The sequence below is a fragment of the Plecotus auritus genome (assembly GCF_963455305.1).
Source record: "Plecotus auritus genome assembly, chromosome: 5".
NCBI lineage: Eukaryota > Metazoa > Chordata > Mammalia > Chiroptera > Vespertilionidae > Plecotus > Plecotus auritus.
In genome coordinates this window covers 16721036-16740568 of record NC_137776.1, presented here as the reverse complement: position 1 = coordinate 16740568, position 19533 = coordinate 16721036, and the positions used below count along the sequence as shown (strand labels likewise).

At 40.2% G+C, this 19533-nt stretch overlaps 1 protein-coding gene across 17 annotated transcripts in view; it reads right to left on the bottom strand.

The window, feature by feature from the left end:
* The window catches only part of UNC80 (unc-80 homolog, NALCN channel complex subunit), a 184465-nt gene that overhangs the window by 38357 nt on the left and 126575 nt on the right, over positions 1 to 19533 (bottom strand). For 16 of the 17 annotated variants that reach the window (XM_080670881.1, XM_080670875.1, XM_080670876.1 and 13 more), the window contains 10 exons: positions 16297 to 16480; positions 14069 to 14163; positions 12498 to 12587; positions 11676 to 11777; positions 9454 to 9634; positions 7794 to 8062; positions 5993 to 6127; positions 4349 to 4487; positions 3629 to 3725; positions 2722 to 2892 (listed from right to left, as the gene is read on the bottom strand). In XM_080670881.1, coding sequence (XP_080527007.1) covers positions 2722 to 2892; positions 3629 to 3725; positions 4349 to 4487; positions 5993 to 6127; positions 7794 to 8062; positions 9454 to 9634; positions 11676 to 11777; positions 12498 to 12587; positions 14069 to 14163; positions 16297 to 16480 — 1463 coding nt within the window. The remainder of the gene's footprint in view (positions 1 to 2721; positions 2893 to 3628; positions 3726 to 4348; positions 4488 to 5992; positions 6128 to 7793; positions 8063 to 9453; positions 9635 to 11675; positions 11778 to 12497; positions 12588 to 14068; positions 14164 to 16296; positions 16481 to 19533) is intronic. The other variant, XM_080670873.1, reaches the window with a different exon arrangement.

Below are 19533 nucleotides of genomic sequence, written 5' to 3'. Positions count from 1 at the left end.
GGGCCTTTGTTGTGAGAGGCAGAATTTAAAAATGAGAAGCAAAATTTAAAGACTCTCTCTGAGTGTTACTCCAGTGACTATGTTACACTATATGACAAAAAAAAGATTATCTGGTAGGCCTATTCTCACCACACCAGCCCTTAAACAGCAGAGTTTTCTCTGGCAGAAAGATTCAACGCATGAGGACTCATGATGCCATTGCTGGTTGGGAATACAGAGGGGGGACAGGTGAGAAAAATGCAGGTGACTTCTTTTTTTTTTTTTTTAAAGATATATTTTATTAATTTTTTACAGAGAGGAAGAGAGAGGAGAGGGATAGAGAGCTAGAAACATCGATGAGAGAGAAACATCGATCAGCTGCCTCCTGCACACCTCCCACTGGGGATGTGCCCGCAACCAAGGTACGTGCCCCTGACCGGAATCGAACCTGGGACCTTTCAGTCCGCAGGCCGACGCTCTATCCACTGAGCCAAACCGGTTTCGGCACAGGTGACTTCTTAAAGCAGAGAGTGGCCGGCAGTCAGAAAACAAAAGGGATCTCAGACCTAAAGCTGCCTGGTATGGATTCTGCCCCCAGAACCTTCAGATGAGAGCCCAGACTAACTAACATCTTGATTTTGGCCTTGTGAGACCCGGAGCAAAGAGAACAGCTGAGTCTGCCCTGACTTCCGGCCTTTAGAAATATGAGATAATAAATGTGTTTTGTCATAAGCCTCTAGTTTGTGGTAATGCATTACTCAACAATAGAAAACTAGTACTATTATAATTGTAATCTGCTTGTTTATGTGTTACCAGCTCTATAACCTACTTTTTTTCATGAGTAAAGAAATTGGGAGTGTGGAAATGAAATGAGGTTCTTATTATCTTCTTTTTGTAAAAACAACAAAGCCATTTTTTGTGTGTGAATAATTATAATCAATCAATGAGGCCGGTTTTATACTCCACCAAAAATCATTAAATGCACTGGAATATTTAAAGTCATAGAATTTTAAATGTCAGACTTCCATCCATAATTCTTTGTGGAATTTTGGGTAAGTTAATGTTAATTTTGGGTGAATCAGTAATTTAATTGACTTATCAAAGAGAATAGAAAGGAGGAAAGCACCAATATTGCAGCATATAAGGAGAAACAACTGAAATGTCACTTGGAGAAAACTGACTGTGCTTCTCTCCTCTATTTGCAGAGAGGCGCTGGGGACAGAACCACGTGGGTGCAGAAAGAAGAGTGTCCGTCTGATATTTCTCCTTCAGATACTCTTCCTCCTGGGATTTTTCTGAAACCATCATCAAAGCCTTAGGACATTTCCCATTGCACTTGGCAGTTTGCCATGGTTCTCTGCTCCACTGCTTCCCGTTTCCTCAGTTTAGACGCATATGAGCACTTCAGCAGTGATAGCCACCCAAGGCTTTAGGGTTATGTTCTGTTTGCCTAGGCTGCCGATGTAGCTCATGATAAGAACCTAAAAATATGTTGACTTAATTAATCACAATCTCACTCCCTCTCTCACTGGATGGTGCTTATGGAAAAGTCCTCCCAGGACTGAGGGATTTCGGCTAGCTCTGTCATCAACAGAGCAAGGTGGGGCTGGGAAGTTGGTGCCTTTCTGTGGGGGTAAATCACAGACAGAATTTTAGGCTGAGGATGTGGCCAAATGGGATGGAGGAGCAAAGATACCAACTCAGGAAGAAGGTTTCCCATCTCCAGTCTGGGGAAGAATATCTCTTTCCATCTAATTTTAGATGGCAATGGAGAAGGAAAACCAATCTTTTGTAGAGTGTTCTGCATCTACCTTACCCACTCCTCTCACTCAATCTTTTGTCTCTGTTCCAAGCCCTCCCACCCATTCCTCCCACCAGTCTTTCAATGCCTTCTGCACCCAGGAATCTTGTGATATACTAACTTCTTGCAACTTTGTTTAGGGCTGAACTCTGGTGACAATTTACCTTTCAAGTCCCCAAATCTCTCAGCTCCTTCTCTCAACACTACTGAGTCTTGTCCCACAGAGAATCTGTTAATTATGACGTTAGAATAAAATTTTGCAGATTATGTTTGTTATGTAGTTTTAAAAGTTATAGTAAAAACAACTCATTATAATTAGTTGAATTGCAGACATTTTCATAAAATAAGAGCCAATAAAAATGTTGATCACATTTTCATATTCACTAAATTGGCCCTTTTACAAAAGATTTGTTTAGCATTGGTTAAACTGCCATAGATGTTCGTCAAACTACATGCAAATGTGTGTTTAGCAATCATGGTACAACAACAACAACAACAACAACAATAATAGTGCTTAGTACTATTTATCCAAACAACTTAGGGATATTTGCAGTTTTAAGCCATAAGGACTGAATTTGAGCAGATATAAATAAAGATTGGTTTCAGAAATTTTTTTAGCCATCACATTTTTTTTCCTCATCTTTTTGGTAGATACATATAATTTAAGGCTGTGGATATTTCTTTTCTTTTTTTAAAAAATATTTTTATTGATTTCAGAGAGGAAGGGAGAGGGGGAGAGAGAGATAGAAACATCAATGATGAAAGAGAATCATTGACTGGCTGCCTCCTGCATGCTCCCTACTGGGGATTGAGCCTGAAACCCAGCCTTGTGCCCTTGACCAGAATAGAACCCAGGACACCTCAGTCCGCAGGCCGGCGCTCTATCCACTGAGCCAAACCGGCTAGGGCAAGGCTGTGGATATTTCTGCTGATGGGATTACCTGGTGAGGACCTCTACACTGTAGAGAAGGGCCTGGAGGGATGTCGCGAGAGCAGCTGTGGCAGCGATCTCCTCTCGGGCAGCAGGCACTGTCTCCACCTGTGATGTCTGCCTCTTTAGCTTTTGTAGGTAACATGGGACTAAAGCTTCCAAGACCATCAGCATCTGAAGACTTTGTCAACAGAAAGGAAACCAGGTCATATTTCACATTCTACTTTTGTTGGTTGTATCATATTTAAAAGCATGGAGAAAGGAAGACAAACACCGAAATTTGATTTGGGAAAACTGGTAGAAATAATGACCAAAGATTTTATATTCTTGCTCTTAATGTGACCCTTTTCATTGCTTCTTTTGTTGTTGTTAATCCTCATCCGAGGATATTTTTTCCATTGATTTTTAGAGAGAGTGGGAGGGAGGGGGAGAGACAGAGAGAAATAGCAAGAGACACATCGATTGGTTGCCTCCCGCAGATTGGGGATCCAGCCTGCAACGGTGGTATATGCCCCTGACCAGAATCGAACCCGGGACCCTTCATTCCACGGGTCAACGCTCTAACCACTGAGGAGACTGGCTGGGGCTTCATTGCTTCTTGAAAAGAGTTTTGTTAAGTAGGTTAAATGTCTATCCTAACATTATATTTGCTGTTAATTTATTAGATGTGAACATAGTCTCTAAACAAGACTAAACATCTTAGCTGCTGCACAAATTCTAAATTAGGGAATTCCAAATTAATGAAGATTTACTATATTTTCCAGAATCTAGGCTCTGACTAGTTTCCCAAATTCAGTTTTTGAAAACTTACCTGGCAGAATGTTACAGGCTGATATGAGCAAACATAACCTCTGTACTCATTCAATTTTATTTCCTTTGCCATATTTGCTTATCACAGAATAAAGGGCGGCAGTTACCTTCTGAATGATTCCGGAGCATATGCCACCACCGTGACACAGAGCTTAATGGCCTCACTTATGGAGAAAGTCAGGTCTTCATTTCCATAGCAGAAATCTGAAGGGACAGAGGTGAAGGCGCACAATCAGAGTGGATTTTGCCAGGAAATAAGAACAGCTTATCACTCCCAACATTTTCTTTCCAATTAGCTTTTGCAGCCATTTCTTCATCAGACTTTATTCCTAAACTGTGAACACTATTAATTTCTTCATCTAAAGAGACTAAAAATTCTATTGTTTTTTAAAACTTTTAAACAATAAGATGACAAATAAAAGTGCTTTTTGGGAGAAGTTTTTTAAAAACCTCACTTCCTAGAAGATACGTTTAGATGGCCTAAAGTCAGACATGCCTTCTAACAAACAGGATAATAAAAGACCCTTTGGTGGGTCATTCCCTTAGCATTGCCCAGGAACACCCCACTTTCTGAGAAGTACAGTGCTAGAATTGTGGTTCGCTCAGCATCCTTATAATACAATTTTCATGGCAGAGAATTCCTTACTCTTTAGGATTGACAAGAACTGTGAGAAAAACAGGAGATAGGAAAATGTACTCATTCAATTTACACCACTGTTCCATTTATTTTTGCTGTTTTGATTTAGTTTAAAATATTCAACAAAGAGTTATTATTTTAAGAAAAATTACAAAGAGAGAAAAAAAGTCAAGGCAAATTTTGCTTCTACCTAAAGACTTAAGCGGCTTCTCAGCCTTGACCAGCTCTAAGATGTCCAAGATGTCCGTGGTCTCGCCCTCCAGGGACTGCAGCAAGTCAAACAGGCACTGAGCTGACACACCTTTGCTGGGCCCAGTATTGGCAGCATCCTGCAAAAAGAAAGGCAATTTTAGTTTATTTAATTCCACCTCAGTACGAATATGGTTTGACCAGGAATCCAAATTTCATAAACACTACTGTTGGTAACCATTACAACATTGAACTGGTATTCAGTATAGATAATTCTGCACCCAACAATGCTGATGTGTGACTATGAGTTTTAACACTGATCTAGTACAAAAGAGATATTTGTGGAAACTCATAAAAATACAGTGATATGTCAACTGCCGGAAAACATCATGTCAATGGCCCCTCTCATCGGCAATCGTAGGATTCAGCATTTGCAAAGGCAAACTTGTAATGGGTTAATTTGAACAGTTCAACTACGTTTGGGGTAACATATTTAATAGCTCTGGGAATTTTACAAATCTTATTTGCTAACATAGCTCCAAAATGGAGATTCTTAACATCTCAAATCTATTTTATTCATTTGATTCCTTTATTAAAATAACAATTCCCTATTAAATTCCTACTCTGTGCTAGTCACCATTCTGTGCACTAAAGTTATGGTAAAACAAAAGCAAAAACAAACAAACAACAAAAAACCATACACACGAAACAACAACTAAAAACAAACAAACAAACAAACAAAAAAACCAAAGGTCCTGCTTTAATGAGCTTAATTCTATTGTGGGTGTGGTAGAAATCCATTTTACTTAAACAAATATGTGTAAGGGATGTGATCTGATATAAACTCGCTTAAGTAAACGCACTGAAGAAAAATAGTAAGTCAGGTAAGTGCCAGAGAATAGAAAGGAAGGAAAATTAGGAGCTCTTCCTTTTATCATTTTATATTTTCCATCCTTTCAATAACTGAGTATGAAAAAAACTGAAGTGTTGGCCTATTTATATCTAGGGGCTGAGGTGAGGTTTGAAGAGAAATGTTTAACAGAAATGAGTTTCTTGTGGGAAGAGAAATGATGTATGGCATTCATACCCATTGGTTGAAGAAAGAGAGCTGAAAGACTGATTACACAAATGACCAATGGCCAGGCCATACACAACAATAGAACTGCTGATCCCCAAACTGCAGTAACCTGCCCAGGAAACCAACCCAAATCCACTGTCCACAGACGCCAGCCCAGAAAACCAGCATGCGATCCATCAGATTTGTTGGAAATCAGAGTACTAGCTCGAGTGGAAACCAAACAATAATCCCTAAAACCATAAACCCCCAAACAGACAGGACTTGATTAATAACTAATCCCTGTCTCTGCTCCCAATTTAAGACCAATCAGAGAAAACCAAATATGCACCCCTAACCAATCACATAGGATGCCCTGCTTCTACTCCGCCCCTTACAGCTTCGCCAGGCCAACAGCCTCCACTCAGAACATACCCGAAGCCTTCCCTCTTCTCCCTATAAAGTTTTCTCTCTCCTCCGTCTGCCTTTGAGTCTCTGCCAAAACCTAAGTGATGCCCTCGCTACAGCAAGCTGCGAATAAAGAGCTTTTCTCGTTTGCTTGGTCTTCGTTGATTTCCAGGGTTTACTCACAGGGAACTCCAGCAGCGGGGCCACACTAGCAAACAGCTGCAGCACAAAGGGCTTCCGGTGGAGAATGTAGAACTGGTGGCAGGCAAACTCGATGGCTTGGCGCAACTGGGGGTTGCTTTCATAATCAGAGTACACCTGTGGGAAGATGCCACACGGTCAGAAAATGCCTCATAGCCATGGGGAACAGGGAGGAAAATGGGTCATTTCGACTGGTGGAGGGGAGGTAAATGGTATAAACTTCCTTCAGAGAAATTGGGAAATATACATAGAAATCCTAAAAATATATAAATATACTTTTCCCCCCAGGAGATTTGTGACTAGGAATTTATCTTAAGAAAAGAGTTGGACAAATGTACAAAGGTGTATATATAAGAATGTCCGCTGCAAGGTTTCTTATAACAGTGGGAAATTTGAAACAACTTAAATTACTCATAAATTGGGGTTAGTTAAGTGAATTATGGCATGTGTATACAACAGAATATTTTGCAGTTATTTTTTTAAATGCTATAACACTAAATGTAGCTACATGAAAAAAAGTATCCATGGTGTTCTTAGTCTTAAATGAAGAAGGTAGGTAACAAACTTGAATATATGATATGATTCAACCTTTGTTTTTTTAAAAAAAAAGGCAGGACAGAGTGCCAGGGTCTTCAAGAAGTGGCAACAATGGTCATGTGGGAAGGAGGATTATAAGCGATCTTTATTTTCTTCTTTAAGTTTTTCTTTATCTTCTCTATTTTTATAATGAGCATTTATTGTTTTTAGTAATCAGTAAAAAAGTTATAAAAAGAGAAAATTCCAACTATTTAAAAACAGGTCAGAGAGCCCTGGTGATATTGAAAGTAAATTTCCTGCCCCTGTAGGTCCTGTAGGTTGAGAAAATTTTATTTTGCACGAGCATGTAATACTTTCAAAACTTTTATTAAATCTTCCACAAAACTACAGAATGAGGATGATCCCCCAGCCTTATCTGAACTTTATTCAGTTCTCCTGAACATGGCCAGATACACATCAGATGTGAGTAAACAGAAAGTCCTCCTGCTAATAAATTCACCACCTTCAACCTCTTTATACCAAATGTAATGGCAATGAAAATCTCTGTTCTGAGAGAAGTCAGAGACTTCCTTGAAGAAATATCAGCTGAACACTTGCCATACATTGGAATAATGGTTCTCAAACATTCTAAGGTGTCAGAACCACCTGGAGATCCTATTAAAACTGGATTACTGGGCCCTGACTCCATAGTTTCTGATGCAGTAGGTCTGGAGCCCAGAATGTGCGTTTCTAACAGATTCCCAGGTGATGCTGGTACTGCTGGTCCCGAGACCATATTCTGAGAGTCACTGGCCCAGAAGAAACGGGGAAGCATATTCCAGGTCTGGGGGATCTCAGCATAGGATAGAATATTGTGACCTCTTGGAAAACTTTAGGGCAATTTCATTTGGTGCTTTGTGCTGTCACGAAAGAAGAGAACTCTATCATTAAAAAATCTCAGGATAGTCCTAGCTGGTTTGGCTCAGTGGATAGAGTGTTGGCGTGCTGACTGAAGGGTCACAGGTTCGATTCCGGTCAAGGGCACATGCTCGGGTTGCAGGCTCGATCCCCAGTAGGGGATGTGCAGGAGACAGCCAGCCAATCAATGTTTCTCTCTCATCATTGGTGTTTCTGTCTCTCTCTCCCTCTCCCTTCCTCTCTGAAATCAATAAAAATAATATTTAAAAAAATTCAGTATAGATCCTGTGGACCTGCTGGATGAGCAGCCCTCGGGCTAATTCTCTGGTTGGGAGAGGAGAGCTGGCACCTGCAGCATGGTGGGCAGAATCCACTGGTAGCCGCTGAGCGAGAAGAGGTGGTTGAAGTGCACGGCGCTGTTGATGACGGTGGCCGCGTACTGCCTGAGCAGGGCACTGTCTTCTGGGTGCAGGATCAGAGCCCCGTTAAAAACGTTGAGGAAGAGCATGATTTCATCTCCCCAGGGAAACTCGCTGGGCATGCCCAGGAACATCTCCTCCAGGAGCTGGATCCACAAGCTCTTCTGAAGAGTGTCCAGGCCAAACAGCTCCTTCCCAGCTGTGAGAACATAAAAGCAGAAACAGAATTAGCCCCACGCAGACCCTGTCGGCATGGGAGGGTGATCCAACCCGAGGGCACTGCTGTTTCCCATGTGTTCCAACTCCCGATGTGGCAATCTACTGCCGAAAGGCTTCGCAGCACAATGTTGCTGGCATTCATGTGACACTTCCTGGCTCTCAAAGGACTCTCAGCATCATCTCTTTGATGCAACTCTGTGGGCAGACAGGGGAGACATTTACAGCGGGTTGCTGCTGAGTAAGCTGTGGCTTTAAGGTAAGTTATTTCAGAAAGAAAATGGCAGGGTTGGGACTACTGCTTGGTCTTTTTTTTTAATTTAATTTATTTATTTTTAATTGTTTGAAGTATTACAAATAGTAGTACATATGTCTCCTTTTTTTCCCCCATTGACCTCCCCTCAGCCTCCCCTACCCCCTAGTACATGCCTTTACCGGTGTCTTGTATCCATTGGTTATGCTTATATGCATGCATACAAGTCCTTTGGTTGATCTCTTACAGCGCCCCTCCCCCCCCCCCCCCCCCCCCAGCCTCCCCTGCCTTCCTGCTGTAGTTTGACAGTCTGTTTAATGCTTCTTTGCCTCTGTATCTATGCTTGGTCTTTTAACCCTGGTTGGACTGGAGTTCTTTCCACAGCCGCTTTGCTGTATCTCAATGAAGACAATGAGCGTAAGTCTGCTCATGTCAGTAAACTGTCCCAAATGAACAACTGAGCAACATGGTGAGGTTTCAAAGTGCACCTCTTTCTGTTTCCTTTCTCTGTTTCTCTCTTTCTCAATTCAGCTATAATTTAGAGAGAATACAATGCACAGATCTTATATATAGAGTTGAATGAGTTTTGACAAAAATACATACTTAAGTACCCACCACCCCAATCAATATGTAAGACCATTTCAGGACCTCAGAAAGTCTCTTTGTGTCTTTTTCCAGGAAATTCACTCCCTCAACCCAGAGGCCACCACTGTCCTGCTCTCTGTCATGAGAGAATACTTTTCCTCCTCCTGAGCTTCTTATAAATACCTGTTCTTCACTTAGTCAACCTAACAACATCATAGACTTCCTTTAGCTGCTTAGACTTAGCTTGGAGCAGTGGTCTCCAAGTTTGGTCCCTAGAATAGCATCATCATCATTACCTGGGAACTTATTAGAAATTCAAGTTCCCAGGCCCATTTCAGAGCCACTGAGTCCGAAACTTGATGGTGGAGGGTGGGGCCCAGCAACCTGTGATTGATCAAGTCCTGCCAGTGATTCTGAGGCAGTCAGGGCTGAGAACCCCTGGATTACAGAACTGTCCGCTGATGGAGATGCTCTTCAGCCATGGACTAAACAAGGGCATGAGACGCCAGAGAGAGGAGATGCTTTTGTCTAGATACCTTGAGGATCACTGAAGAGTGAAAATTCAGCATCGATAGCACTTCGAGGGAATGAGGGCAGTCGGAGGAGGTCTTCCTGCAGCATGGAGACATGGGACTGTTTGTGGGCCGTGGGGATCTTCTGGGTCAGGGAGATGAGGAACAAAACTCGCCCCACTTCCTCCAGCTTCCGCGTGAACACCTTGCAGCAACCAAAAGCAGGAGCAGGAGCAGACACAAATAGAATTAGCAACTCCGAAATTACAAAGAATGAAGAAATGGAAGTAAAATCTTTAATGGCAAACTGGGCTGATAAAATCAAGGCGGGGGGAAGGGAAATGAGAGAGAAATGTGTATGTGGTGGTTTTTGTTTTTTATTTCCACACAGAAAGAGCAAATAATACTTAATTGACTCTCACTTCCTGCATGTATCTATTCTACGGAAGGAAGTGTTTCTTATAGAGTTTGCAGGCTGGAAGGACCACAACACAATCATTGTCAAGAATAGTTCAGTCACATAGAGGCCATTTGCCCAGACATCAAAATATGGAAGACCTTCTCCAACAAGAACTAGCAGTTGGTTCCAATTACTTCTACCATCTCCATTGATGCTTTAAGCTGTTTCTTGTTGATTCTGAGTTTGCCTCTTTAAAACTGACCCAAATGGGATCCAAGAAAAATCTACCTTGGGACAAAAGCTGATGGGATCCTAGGTTAGTCCTCCTTTAGCCCTAAATTTAGATGGCATGAACAAGGGCCTCTTAGCCCCTACTCTTAGTTCTTTCTCTACTGATGATCAGTGGACAGGGGATATGATTTGGGAGTTCATAAGCAGTGAGGCGCTGTTGAGGAACCTTCAGAGCCAGAATGATGGAACTAAGTTTCTGAGGAATTTAGAAAGACATCTTTAAGTCCAACCTGAGTGCACACAGAGCCAGAGCCCCAATTTATGCCATTCTTTTAAAACATGTTCTTAAACATGGTTAAAAAACAAACTAGTGAAGTGCCATTATCCATGATGACTTAGTTATTTTGCTGCTAAAATTATGGGCTGAGATAATTTGAGGAGAATTGTTTCTGGAATAATTTAAATGTAAGATCTTATAGTTTTGTAAGATCTTATAGTAACCCATTCACTATTTTCTTTCTTTTAAATGTAATTCAGGTAGTTAATAGTAAATATATTTTTAATTGCATAAGTGGTCTAATTATATGCCATTGTTCATTTCATGAAGGTATTTTGGATAGTTTGATATTGAGTTAGCATTCTTGCTATGTGCAGAAAAACTGACATTATAAAATATCCTGAAATTCTTGTTTAGAAATGTTATTAAAAATAAATGTAAATTAATTAAAAATAAAACAATGCAATGCATGGATCACATTAAAATTATATTGTTAGAATTATATACTACACATATTTTGCATGCAAAGTAGTGACTTTCCTTAAGCTTGAAGTCTGATTTGCGATAAGACATGTGAACATTATTCTGCTCTTCAATCTATGTTTTTTAAAATTAAAATTTGCTTTTAATGGTTGATTGGAGAGAGAGAGTTCTGTTGTTCCACTTATTTATGCTATTGGTTACTTCTTGTTTGTGCCATAACCAGAGATCAAACTCACAACTTTGGCGTATGGTATATGATGCTCTAGCCAACTGAGCTACCTAGCCAGGACCTATGCTCTTCAATCTTCAGTCTAAGTACCACTGCTTGATTATGTCTCCTATTTGAAGAGAAGTTAATAACATGCCCAAGGTCAGATGATTGGTCAGGGGCAGAGCTGGGTCTGAGTCCAATTTCTGGACATTAGTTCAGTATTCTTTTCAGACATCACTGCACTGATTCTCTCTATTTATTTATTTTCCAGCTAGCGTAAACCTCTGGGACAACCTTCTAATAGTTATGTCATATGTACTTCTAATCCTGTTTTACAAAACTATGGAATGAAAATCCATGCTTAGAAACAAATAGGCAAATAAATGAGAAACTTTCTATTGTTTATACCCAATGATTCATCATAGCACTACTCCAGGTACTTTATATTATGATCTTTAATACTTTATATTATGATCCCATTTACAAAACTAAACCAACTATTTTGGGGAACTATCTATTGATCAAGGGCCCATCTATCCATCCTCTCCAGAGATGATCTAACAGCATCACAGAATCTCAGGCTTGGCAACACATTTACCCAGCAATTATACCAATGACATGATAAAACGGAGGTGGTCAGGCACCTGTTTCTGAATGAGCTCCTGTCCTTTCTCCGGATGCATATGCACGAGGTTCAGCTGTGGCGATACTGACCTCCGGAAAGGATAAATATCCCGGACATAGGTCTGTGATGGGATCACACAAAGACAAAAAAGATGATTACACTTTTGATCTCATTTCTCTTTAGGTCACAAACGAAAGTTATGTATTTTCTAACGGTTTTGATTCTTACTACTTTACATTCCCCAGTTTGACAAAATAACAAGGAAGGTAAAAGCCCTCCTCTGGAAAGCTTCCCATTGCCCAGCCTGAGTACTTTCTCCGAATACCATGGGCTGTCAGAAGCCAAGGAGCCAAAGGCCGCTGACTAAATGACATTTTGGAAGGAAGTCACTGCAAAGTGATGTCAGGGGTCTTCCTGAGGTCCCCTTTTGCTCATTAGATCAGGTCACCTCTATCATGCTTACCATCATAGAAGGGGGAATCAGAAAAACATTAAAATTCCATTTAGAAACATGTGTTATTATATGGGCAGCTTAACTTTTCATCTAGATTTAATAATAATTAATCACTTTATGCTTTACTTGGCTTATCTCCTTTGAGGATCACAACAACCCTATAGTAGATACTATTATCACCACCTTCAATCTGCAGACAAGGAAACTGAAGGTTCCAAAAGTAAAGTGGCTTGTCCACAGCTACCTAGACAGTAAGTTGTGTGACCTAAGTGGCCATACTCCTAACCTCTAAACAATGATGCCTCCCTGAGGGCTTGCTGCCCTCAAAAAAGCCATGATGAGCTTCTGACACAACCCAACATGAATGTCATTGCTGCACAGCCTCACCTTATTGTAGTGGATAAGGTTCCATCGTTTATCCATGAGAAAATAATGTGTTGACTGGGATTCTGGGATGTTAAAAAATTCCAAACACTCCTAAAATAATAACAATACATTTTAATAAAGGCTTATTGAGAACATACTATGTGCTGCCAGGTAGTAAGCTACAAAATACAAATATTATAAAAAATAAGGTAACTTCGTATAAGGATTTTATATATATGTGCATGTGTGTATATATATATCTTATACAGTCTTATGTATTATGCATGGGTGTATATATGTGTGTGTGCATGTAAATATATGGATACACACTGCATTTGGATATGAAGTTATCCAAAGAATGATATAATGAAGACTAGTAAGGTGATATAAACCATCTACTCTCACAGTGCTAAAAGATGTACAATAATATTTCAGGCTGAGTGAGGGACCGTGGAAGCATAGTTACCATAGTTACATCTACTAGTCTCAATGTCAGGAAGAAAGCAGTTTAGTAACAACATGAAAAATAATACAAACTACAATGCATTGAGCACTTATTATGTACTATTTCCTAAGTTCAAGGCTTTCTATGTAGATTACTTGTATAACCTGCACTAGTATCCCAGTACTGTTAAAAAAGGAACCGACAGTAGAGAGGTCTTATTAATTGATTTAGGTCATACTGGTTGTGATGGAGCCTGGGTTTGAGCTCTGTCTGCCTTCATGTTATCCTACCATTTAACATAGAGTAGGAAGATGGAGGGATTGTTCAGTTTTGTCTCTTTGGGCCTTAGATATTCCTGGGAGATGTCTGGGTGAGACCTGAAGGAAGTTTAACAACCTTTCTACTGAAATAAAATATACAAGTTTGGCAAAATGGAATTTTTCAGAGGTCTTTTCTCCTCTGTCTGAGCCTGGAGTTGTATTACAGGAAATCAATTACCAAAAGCTTGAACTACACATAATAAACACCAGGGATTCCAGCGGGAATCATGGTACTAGTTTACTTACTACTTTACCTTAAAAACCTTACAGATGTGCAGCTATGGATTGCATTTCTTTTGAGGGGAATACATGCCATAACCACTAAAAATAATTTCTCTTGATTTATTCTAAGGTATGTATTTTCTGCTCCTCCAATAATTTCCAGCAGTGACAAGTCAAGACTGTATACAGATGCCACTAGAAGAGTGTCTGGCATCGATCCCAGCTGTAGCTGGAGTTTGCCCCAGTGCTCAGTGTGTAAACCCAGGCACCTCCAGAGCTGTCCCCACGGCGAGCCAGGCAGCTCCGAGGCAGGAGTGCACCGCATTTCCATGCAGTTATGGGGACGCACTAGTGTCATGCTGCTCTTGTAGCTGCATGAGTTTGCCTACTTCAGTGCAGAGCTAAAATGTCAGTAAAAGTGGGGACAATTACGCAAGAAAGCAGAGGAAGTACACAAATAGAGGAAGGGATTCTAGAAGAGGTAAATAAATGTACGTATTGGGTGGAAGATAGAAAAGTGCCATGTAATTCTAAGCTGGCTGGTCAGGGAAGTGTTCACAGTCATTGTGCCATTAAAAAATTGTTCCTGTTGAAGTCACCCCTACCTTTAACAGGGCTTCAAATTGAGTGTCTTCATGGACTGGTAATTGGGTTGGGATATCACACTCATTCTGCCCATGAACCACCAAGGTTTTGGTACCTACAGAAGGAAAAAATTATAATGAACTGACTTCTACTATAGAAAAATAGTAAAGCACAAAATATTAAAATATTATCAATAAGCTGATATTTTTATTGTTACAATTATTACTATTAGTGCTTAATATGAATTGTGTAGTGTATTAACTGCACTCCTCTATTTCTAGTTAAATATATATTTTAAATATATTCATTTTCTAAATAATTACAGCTACCATTTATGGAGTTCTCAATACTTTTACATGTATTTTATGTGCATGATCATATTTAAATCTCACAGCAACTCTAATATGGGTTTTACTATTTTCTTTCTTTTTTATAATTTTTAAAAAATATGTTTTTATTGATTTTAGAGGGAGAGAGAGATGGAATAATTGGTAAGAGAGAAACATCAATCGGTTGCCTCCTACACACCCCCTATTGGGGACCAAACCTGCAACCAGGGCATATACCCTGACCGGGAATCGAACCTGCGACATTCAACCACTGAGTCATATCAACCAGGCATGGATATTACTATTTTCATCTTACAAATGAGGAAATAGCACTTATTCTTATAAGTAAGAACTTATAAGTAACTTATTCAAAGGAACACATTTATTTAGTGGAAGAATCAGAATTCAAACCTTAAGCATTGCAACAAATATGTCCTGTATTTTAAATGAGAGGATCAGGTAATAACGGTTGAGAAAATATAAACAGAAATATTAGCAAAACCAAAACAAGTACCTTAAATACAGTTAAAATGTACAGTTTCAGTATTCTACTTAGCCAGTAAGACAGTACTTATTCTACTTCATTCACTAATTACAAATCTTTGTGAACATTATGATGTACCTTGATTTTTAATGAGTTGTTTTTAAGAATATGAATGAAAATATGAGTTTATTTGTTATAATAAAAACTGATCACTTTGTTGACTTATCTACAGAACATATGTAAATGCACAACTAGCATTTATTGATGCTTACCATGAGTCAGGTACAGTAGTGAGAATTTTACATACCTAAACCCATCTATCCCCTCAGGATTGTGAAGTATGGTTATATCCCCATTTTACAGATGAAAGAATGCTTGAAAAATTATGAACTTTCTTATAACTAATATTAATTATACAGACAATAAAGGGCAGTTCTCTGATTTTAACACAGGCTTCTTTGCTGCCAGAACCTGTGTTCTTATACATAATTGTGTCTTTCTTTTTACATCAATACATATATCATCTCATATTTCCTTAGTCACTGCACAAGGATAAAGGCTTTCCAAAATTTTTATCTTAAACAAAGACAAGCTATTCAAAGTAAAAAGAAACGGTATCTAGAGTTTACATCACACTTCATGTTCTTTTGTAATTCTCTTCCTGATTTTTCCTTTTCCCTTTTTTCATAAAGCCATCTCTCATTGAGTTTACAAAGGACTGCGTCCATGCCATGCAAACAATATTTATTCTCCTTGCAGTGCCAAAAATTCATTCAAAAAGGCTTTCAGCTCAGCTGGCCCTCTGCAATAGACTTAAATAAATCTGCAACTTTGGCAGCCCTTCAAGGACTGATTCACAGGGCTCTCAGTTCTGATGTCTCCCTTTCCATCGGGCAATTGCTAACTCTTAAACGGTCTATTGTATTTTTTTCAGATTGTACTAAACAAAAATTCTTTGAAGCACTCAACACCAGGGTCAGGACTCTGACAATTTTCTCATGAATGAAAGAGATGCTTGGTCTTTAAAAGGATTATTTAGAACAAACAAGACAGAAACAGACTCATAGACACAGGGAACAGCCTGATGGTTGCCAGAGGAGAGGAAGGTTGTGTGGGGGGGGGGGATGGGTGAAAAAGGTGAAGGGATTAAGAAGTACAAATTGGTAGTTACAGAATAGTCATGGGGGTATAAAATACAGCAGAGGAAATATAATTAATGATATTTTAATAGCTTTGTATGCTATCAGATGGGTACTAGAAATATTGGGGAATCACTGTATAAAGTATATGGTTTTCTAACCCCTATACTATACACCTGAAAATAATACAAAACAATATTGAGTGGAAACTGTCATTGAAAAATACGTTTAAGAAACAAATAATAAAAGGTTACTTAAAGAAAATGTTGTGTTGTCCAAACGCAGTGGTAGATTACCTGGCATTGAGGCAGTCACCAGCAGCTTCACCTCACACTGCTCCTTCTTCATGGTCTGCTTCAGATCCTTGAAGAAGAGGCCCTCCACATAGCCCACCACCTCCCACAGGAAGGTCAGGGTGGCTGAAATGGCATCCATGCCCCACTCGCAAGGGGTCCGCACAAAGTACATGATCAGTCCCACCTGCAAGGCAGAACAGGGAGAGTTCACAAAGCCACAATGATCCTGCGTGCACATTCTCATTTCCTTGTCTTTTCTTTTCTTGATTAAATCGTCTTTTGTACCTTGTATTTTCTGTTCAAATACTTCTCCAGCACTTTCTTTTTTAAAGATTTTTATTGGCTTTTAGAGAGAGGGAGGAAGGGAGAGGGAGAGAGAGAGAGAAACATGGATGTGAGAGCGAAACATGGATCGGCTGCCTCCAATGCATCCCCTAATGGGGATTGAGCCCGCAACCTGGGCATGTGCCCTGACCAGGAATCTGAAGGGCAGCATTTCGGTGCTCGGGATGATGCCAAATCAATTGAGCCACACTGACCAGGGCTCTCCAACACTCACAATGGCAGTAAGCAGGAGAGGGTGAAAACTGATCAGAATAGATTGCTGCCCCTTTATATGTGTCACTAAATATGGTGCTTCTTAAGAGGAAAGCAGAAGATCAGTTTTCCAGGCTTTAAGTCACTTGTTACTCAGGTAGTTAGGTGACCTAATAATAATCTCTATATGATATTTGCCCAAACACTCTTGGCAGATTGGGTTATGTCTATTGGTCTGAACTGAAGAATACTCTGCTGGGCTAAGTCGGTGAACTTTAAAGCCGTTGTGTCCTCTCAGTAACTTTGAAGGCTGCATGTCCTGTACGTTTTAAGCTGACATTTAAAATGTCTCATTATAAGGTATTTTTTGTTAATAGCAAGAGAATATATTAAACATTCTATACATTGAAATAAGAGCAAAACTGACTGTAACTGGAATGTGTATTTCATCAAATTTGATGAAGTAAACTTTAACTGCCTTATTCAATTATGCCCAACAAAAATCAGAAAAAAGTGTAAAAGTTCACACCCCTTCGTGGCTTTTATACATTGTTCCTTGAAAAACTTGTTAATCCTATACAATTTTCCAGTTACATTGAAAAAATCAGTGTCACTGATCTAATCTGAAGGCTGAATAACCTAATGAGGGTCAAAACTCAGCCCTCATGGAAATCTGTAAAAGAGAGAAAAAGGTGGGAAGTCCTATGGATTCAAAGTGCCTTGATCAATCAGAAATGAGGCTTCCTTAAAACTAACATAGTGTATCAGACTCTTTCTCTGTCTAATGTGTCTGTCAATGTAGCCTGCTGGTACCTGTGATGGTCGGGGCGGGGGAGGGGGGAGGGCTTTCTGTGTGCTGTAGGAGAATGACGATTGAGATGGCAGGGATGCCCAAACAGTGTTAGTACATATTTGTAAGTTGAGGATTTGGAGATTTATTCCCTTAAAACTTTGTGGGCAACACACTCCTTTAAAAGTCTGCATATATGCCCAGATGTGCTCAGACCCCAGGTTGAAGATCTCTGAGTCAAGTTACGCAGTGGATTTAAATGTCCCTAACAATTGCCCAGGCGGCATGGCTCATTGATTGAGCATCAACCTATGAACCAGGAGGTTGCAGTTCGATTCCTGGTCCAGTCATATGCCCGGCTTGCAGGCTCAATCTCCAGTGTGGGGTGGGCAGGAGGCAGCTGATCGATGATTCTCTCTCCATCATTGGTGTTTCTCTCTCTCCCCCTCCTCTATGAAATCAATAAAAATATATTAAAATAAATGTCCCTAACAAAGTCTGGAAGAGATGAATTAGTGTTCCCAATATCCCTAACCACGCACATCTATAATAGTTGTTAGATAAAAGATGTATAATAATGGTAATGGTTTAAAAACTGCTATGTTCCTTGCCATTCTGAGTACAAGACCCTTTCCCTACTCCACATAAAATATCTATGTGGGTGGGATTCAGGGAAAGACGAGGGTTTAGACAGAAATGCAGAACAGAAATTTATATTCATTCAGACAAGGTTTTAAAGCAAAGACAAAGCATGGTTAGCCCCTTTCTCTTATGTATTACCCAGCTGAGAAGACTGTGTCTACCATTCAAGTTTTCTTTTGGAGTTGACAGAAGTGTATGGCAGAAGGGAAATGAAATGTCCATCTTCATATCTCAAGGCTAAAGGAGGGAGGAGAGCAGTGGTCCAAGGAAGCATTTCCCACACCTAGTGGCCTGGGAATGGACAGGCACACCGAAGGGGCCCTTCCTCCCAGTCTCTGTTAGGGTGTCTGACAAGAGTTCACCTCAGAGTCATTCCACACCAACCTGGATGCAACGTAAACTGGGCAGAGCACACACCTGAGGGAGGCCTTGATATTTGGCTTTGGTGATCTCCCTTTGGCTTTTGTGTGATGTGGACATGACCAGAAGTAGCAGAAGGTTGGGCTGGAGAGCTTTCCAGATAGAATTGGCATATGTCGGTGTCATTTGTATAGGGTCCTCTAGCTGGAGCCATTTAGGACTCACTCCCAGAACTCAGCAGGGGCTGAGGTGAGGTAGAGTCTCCCAGAAATCACCGCTAAGAGCAGAGGGACCCCAAGTCACAGAAGCCATGGGCTTTGGTGTCCACTGGCTGAGCATCCAGCAACCAGTCAGAGAGAGGGCACCGTCTCATGAAGGCAAGAGCCAGAACAAACGTTGAACAAGGGATGGAAGGCTGAACAAAGGTCTTTTTTCTTCCCAACTTCACATGATGTTTAAAGATGAAAGCCGTTGGAAGGGAAGGGAATTCCTAGAAACTAAGTATTTTTAGCCAAGAGACACTGAACACCATCCAAAGGTACTATTTATAGATTTTTATCAGTCTGAGCTTCAAACTGGATTGGACATGACTTTTATTACTTTCCTTGTCAACCAGCGGGTGAGCTCTCAGGAGAAAAACCAAATCAGTCATAGAGAGGAGAAAGGAGGTACACATTTCCTCTGCACGATAATGGTGTAGTGTAAGTTGCATTTATCATTTTGCTACAGATGCATAAGAACAACTCTTCTACTTCCCAACCTGCTAGAAGACCAATGACAGTTACGGAGAAAGAAGAGTTTCTGTCAGCATAGACATTTCTTTGGCATCTGTCTGCCTGGATGAAGGTGCAATTTCAAAGAACAGGCATCATGTTAACAGTCCCCAAACTGCATATCCATTTAGGGTG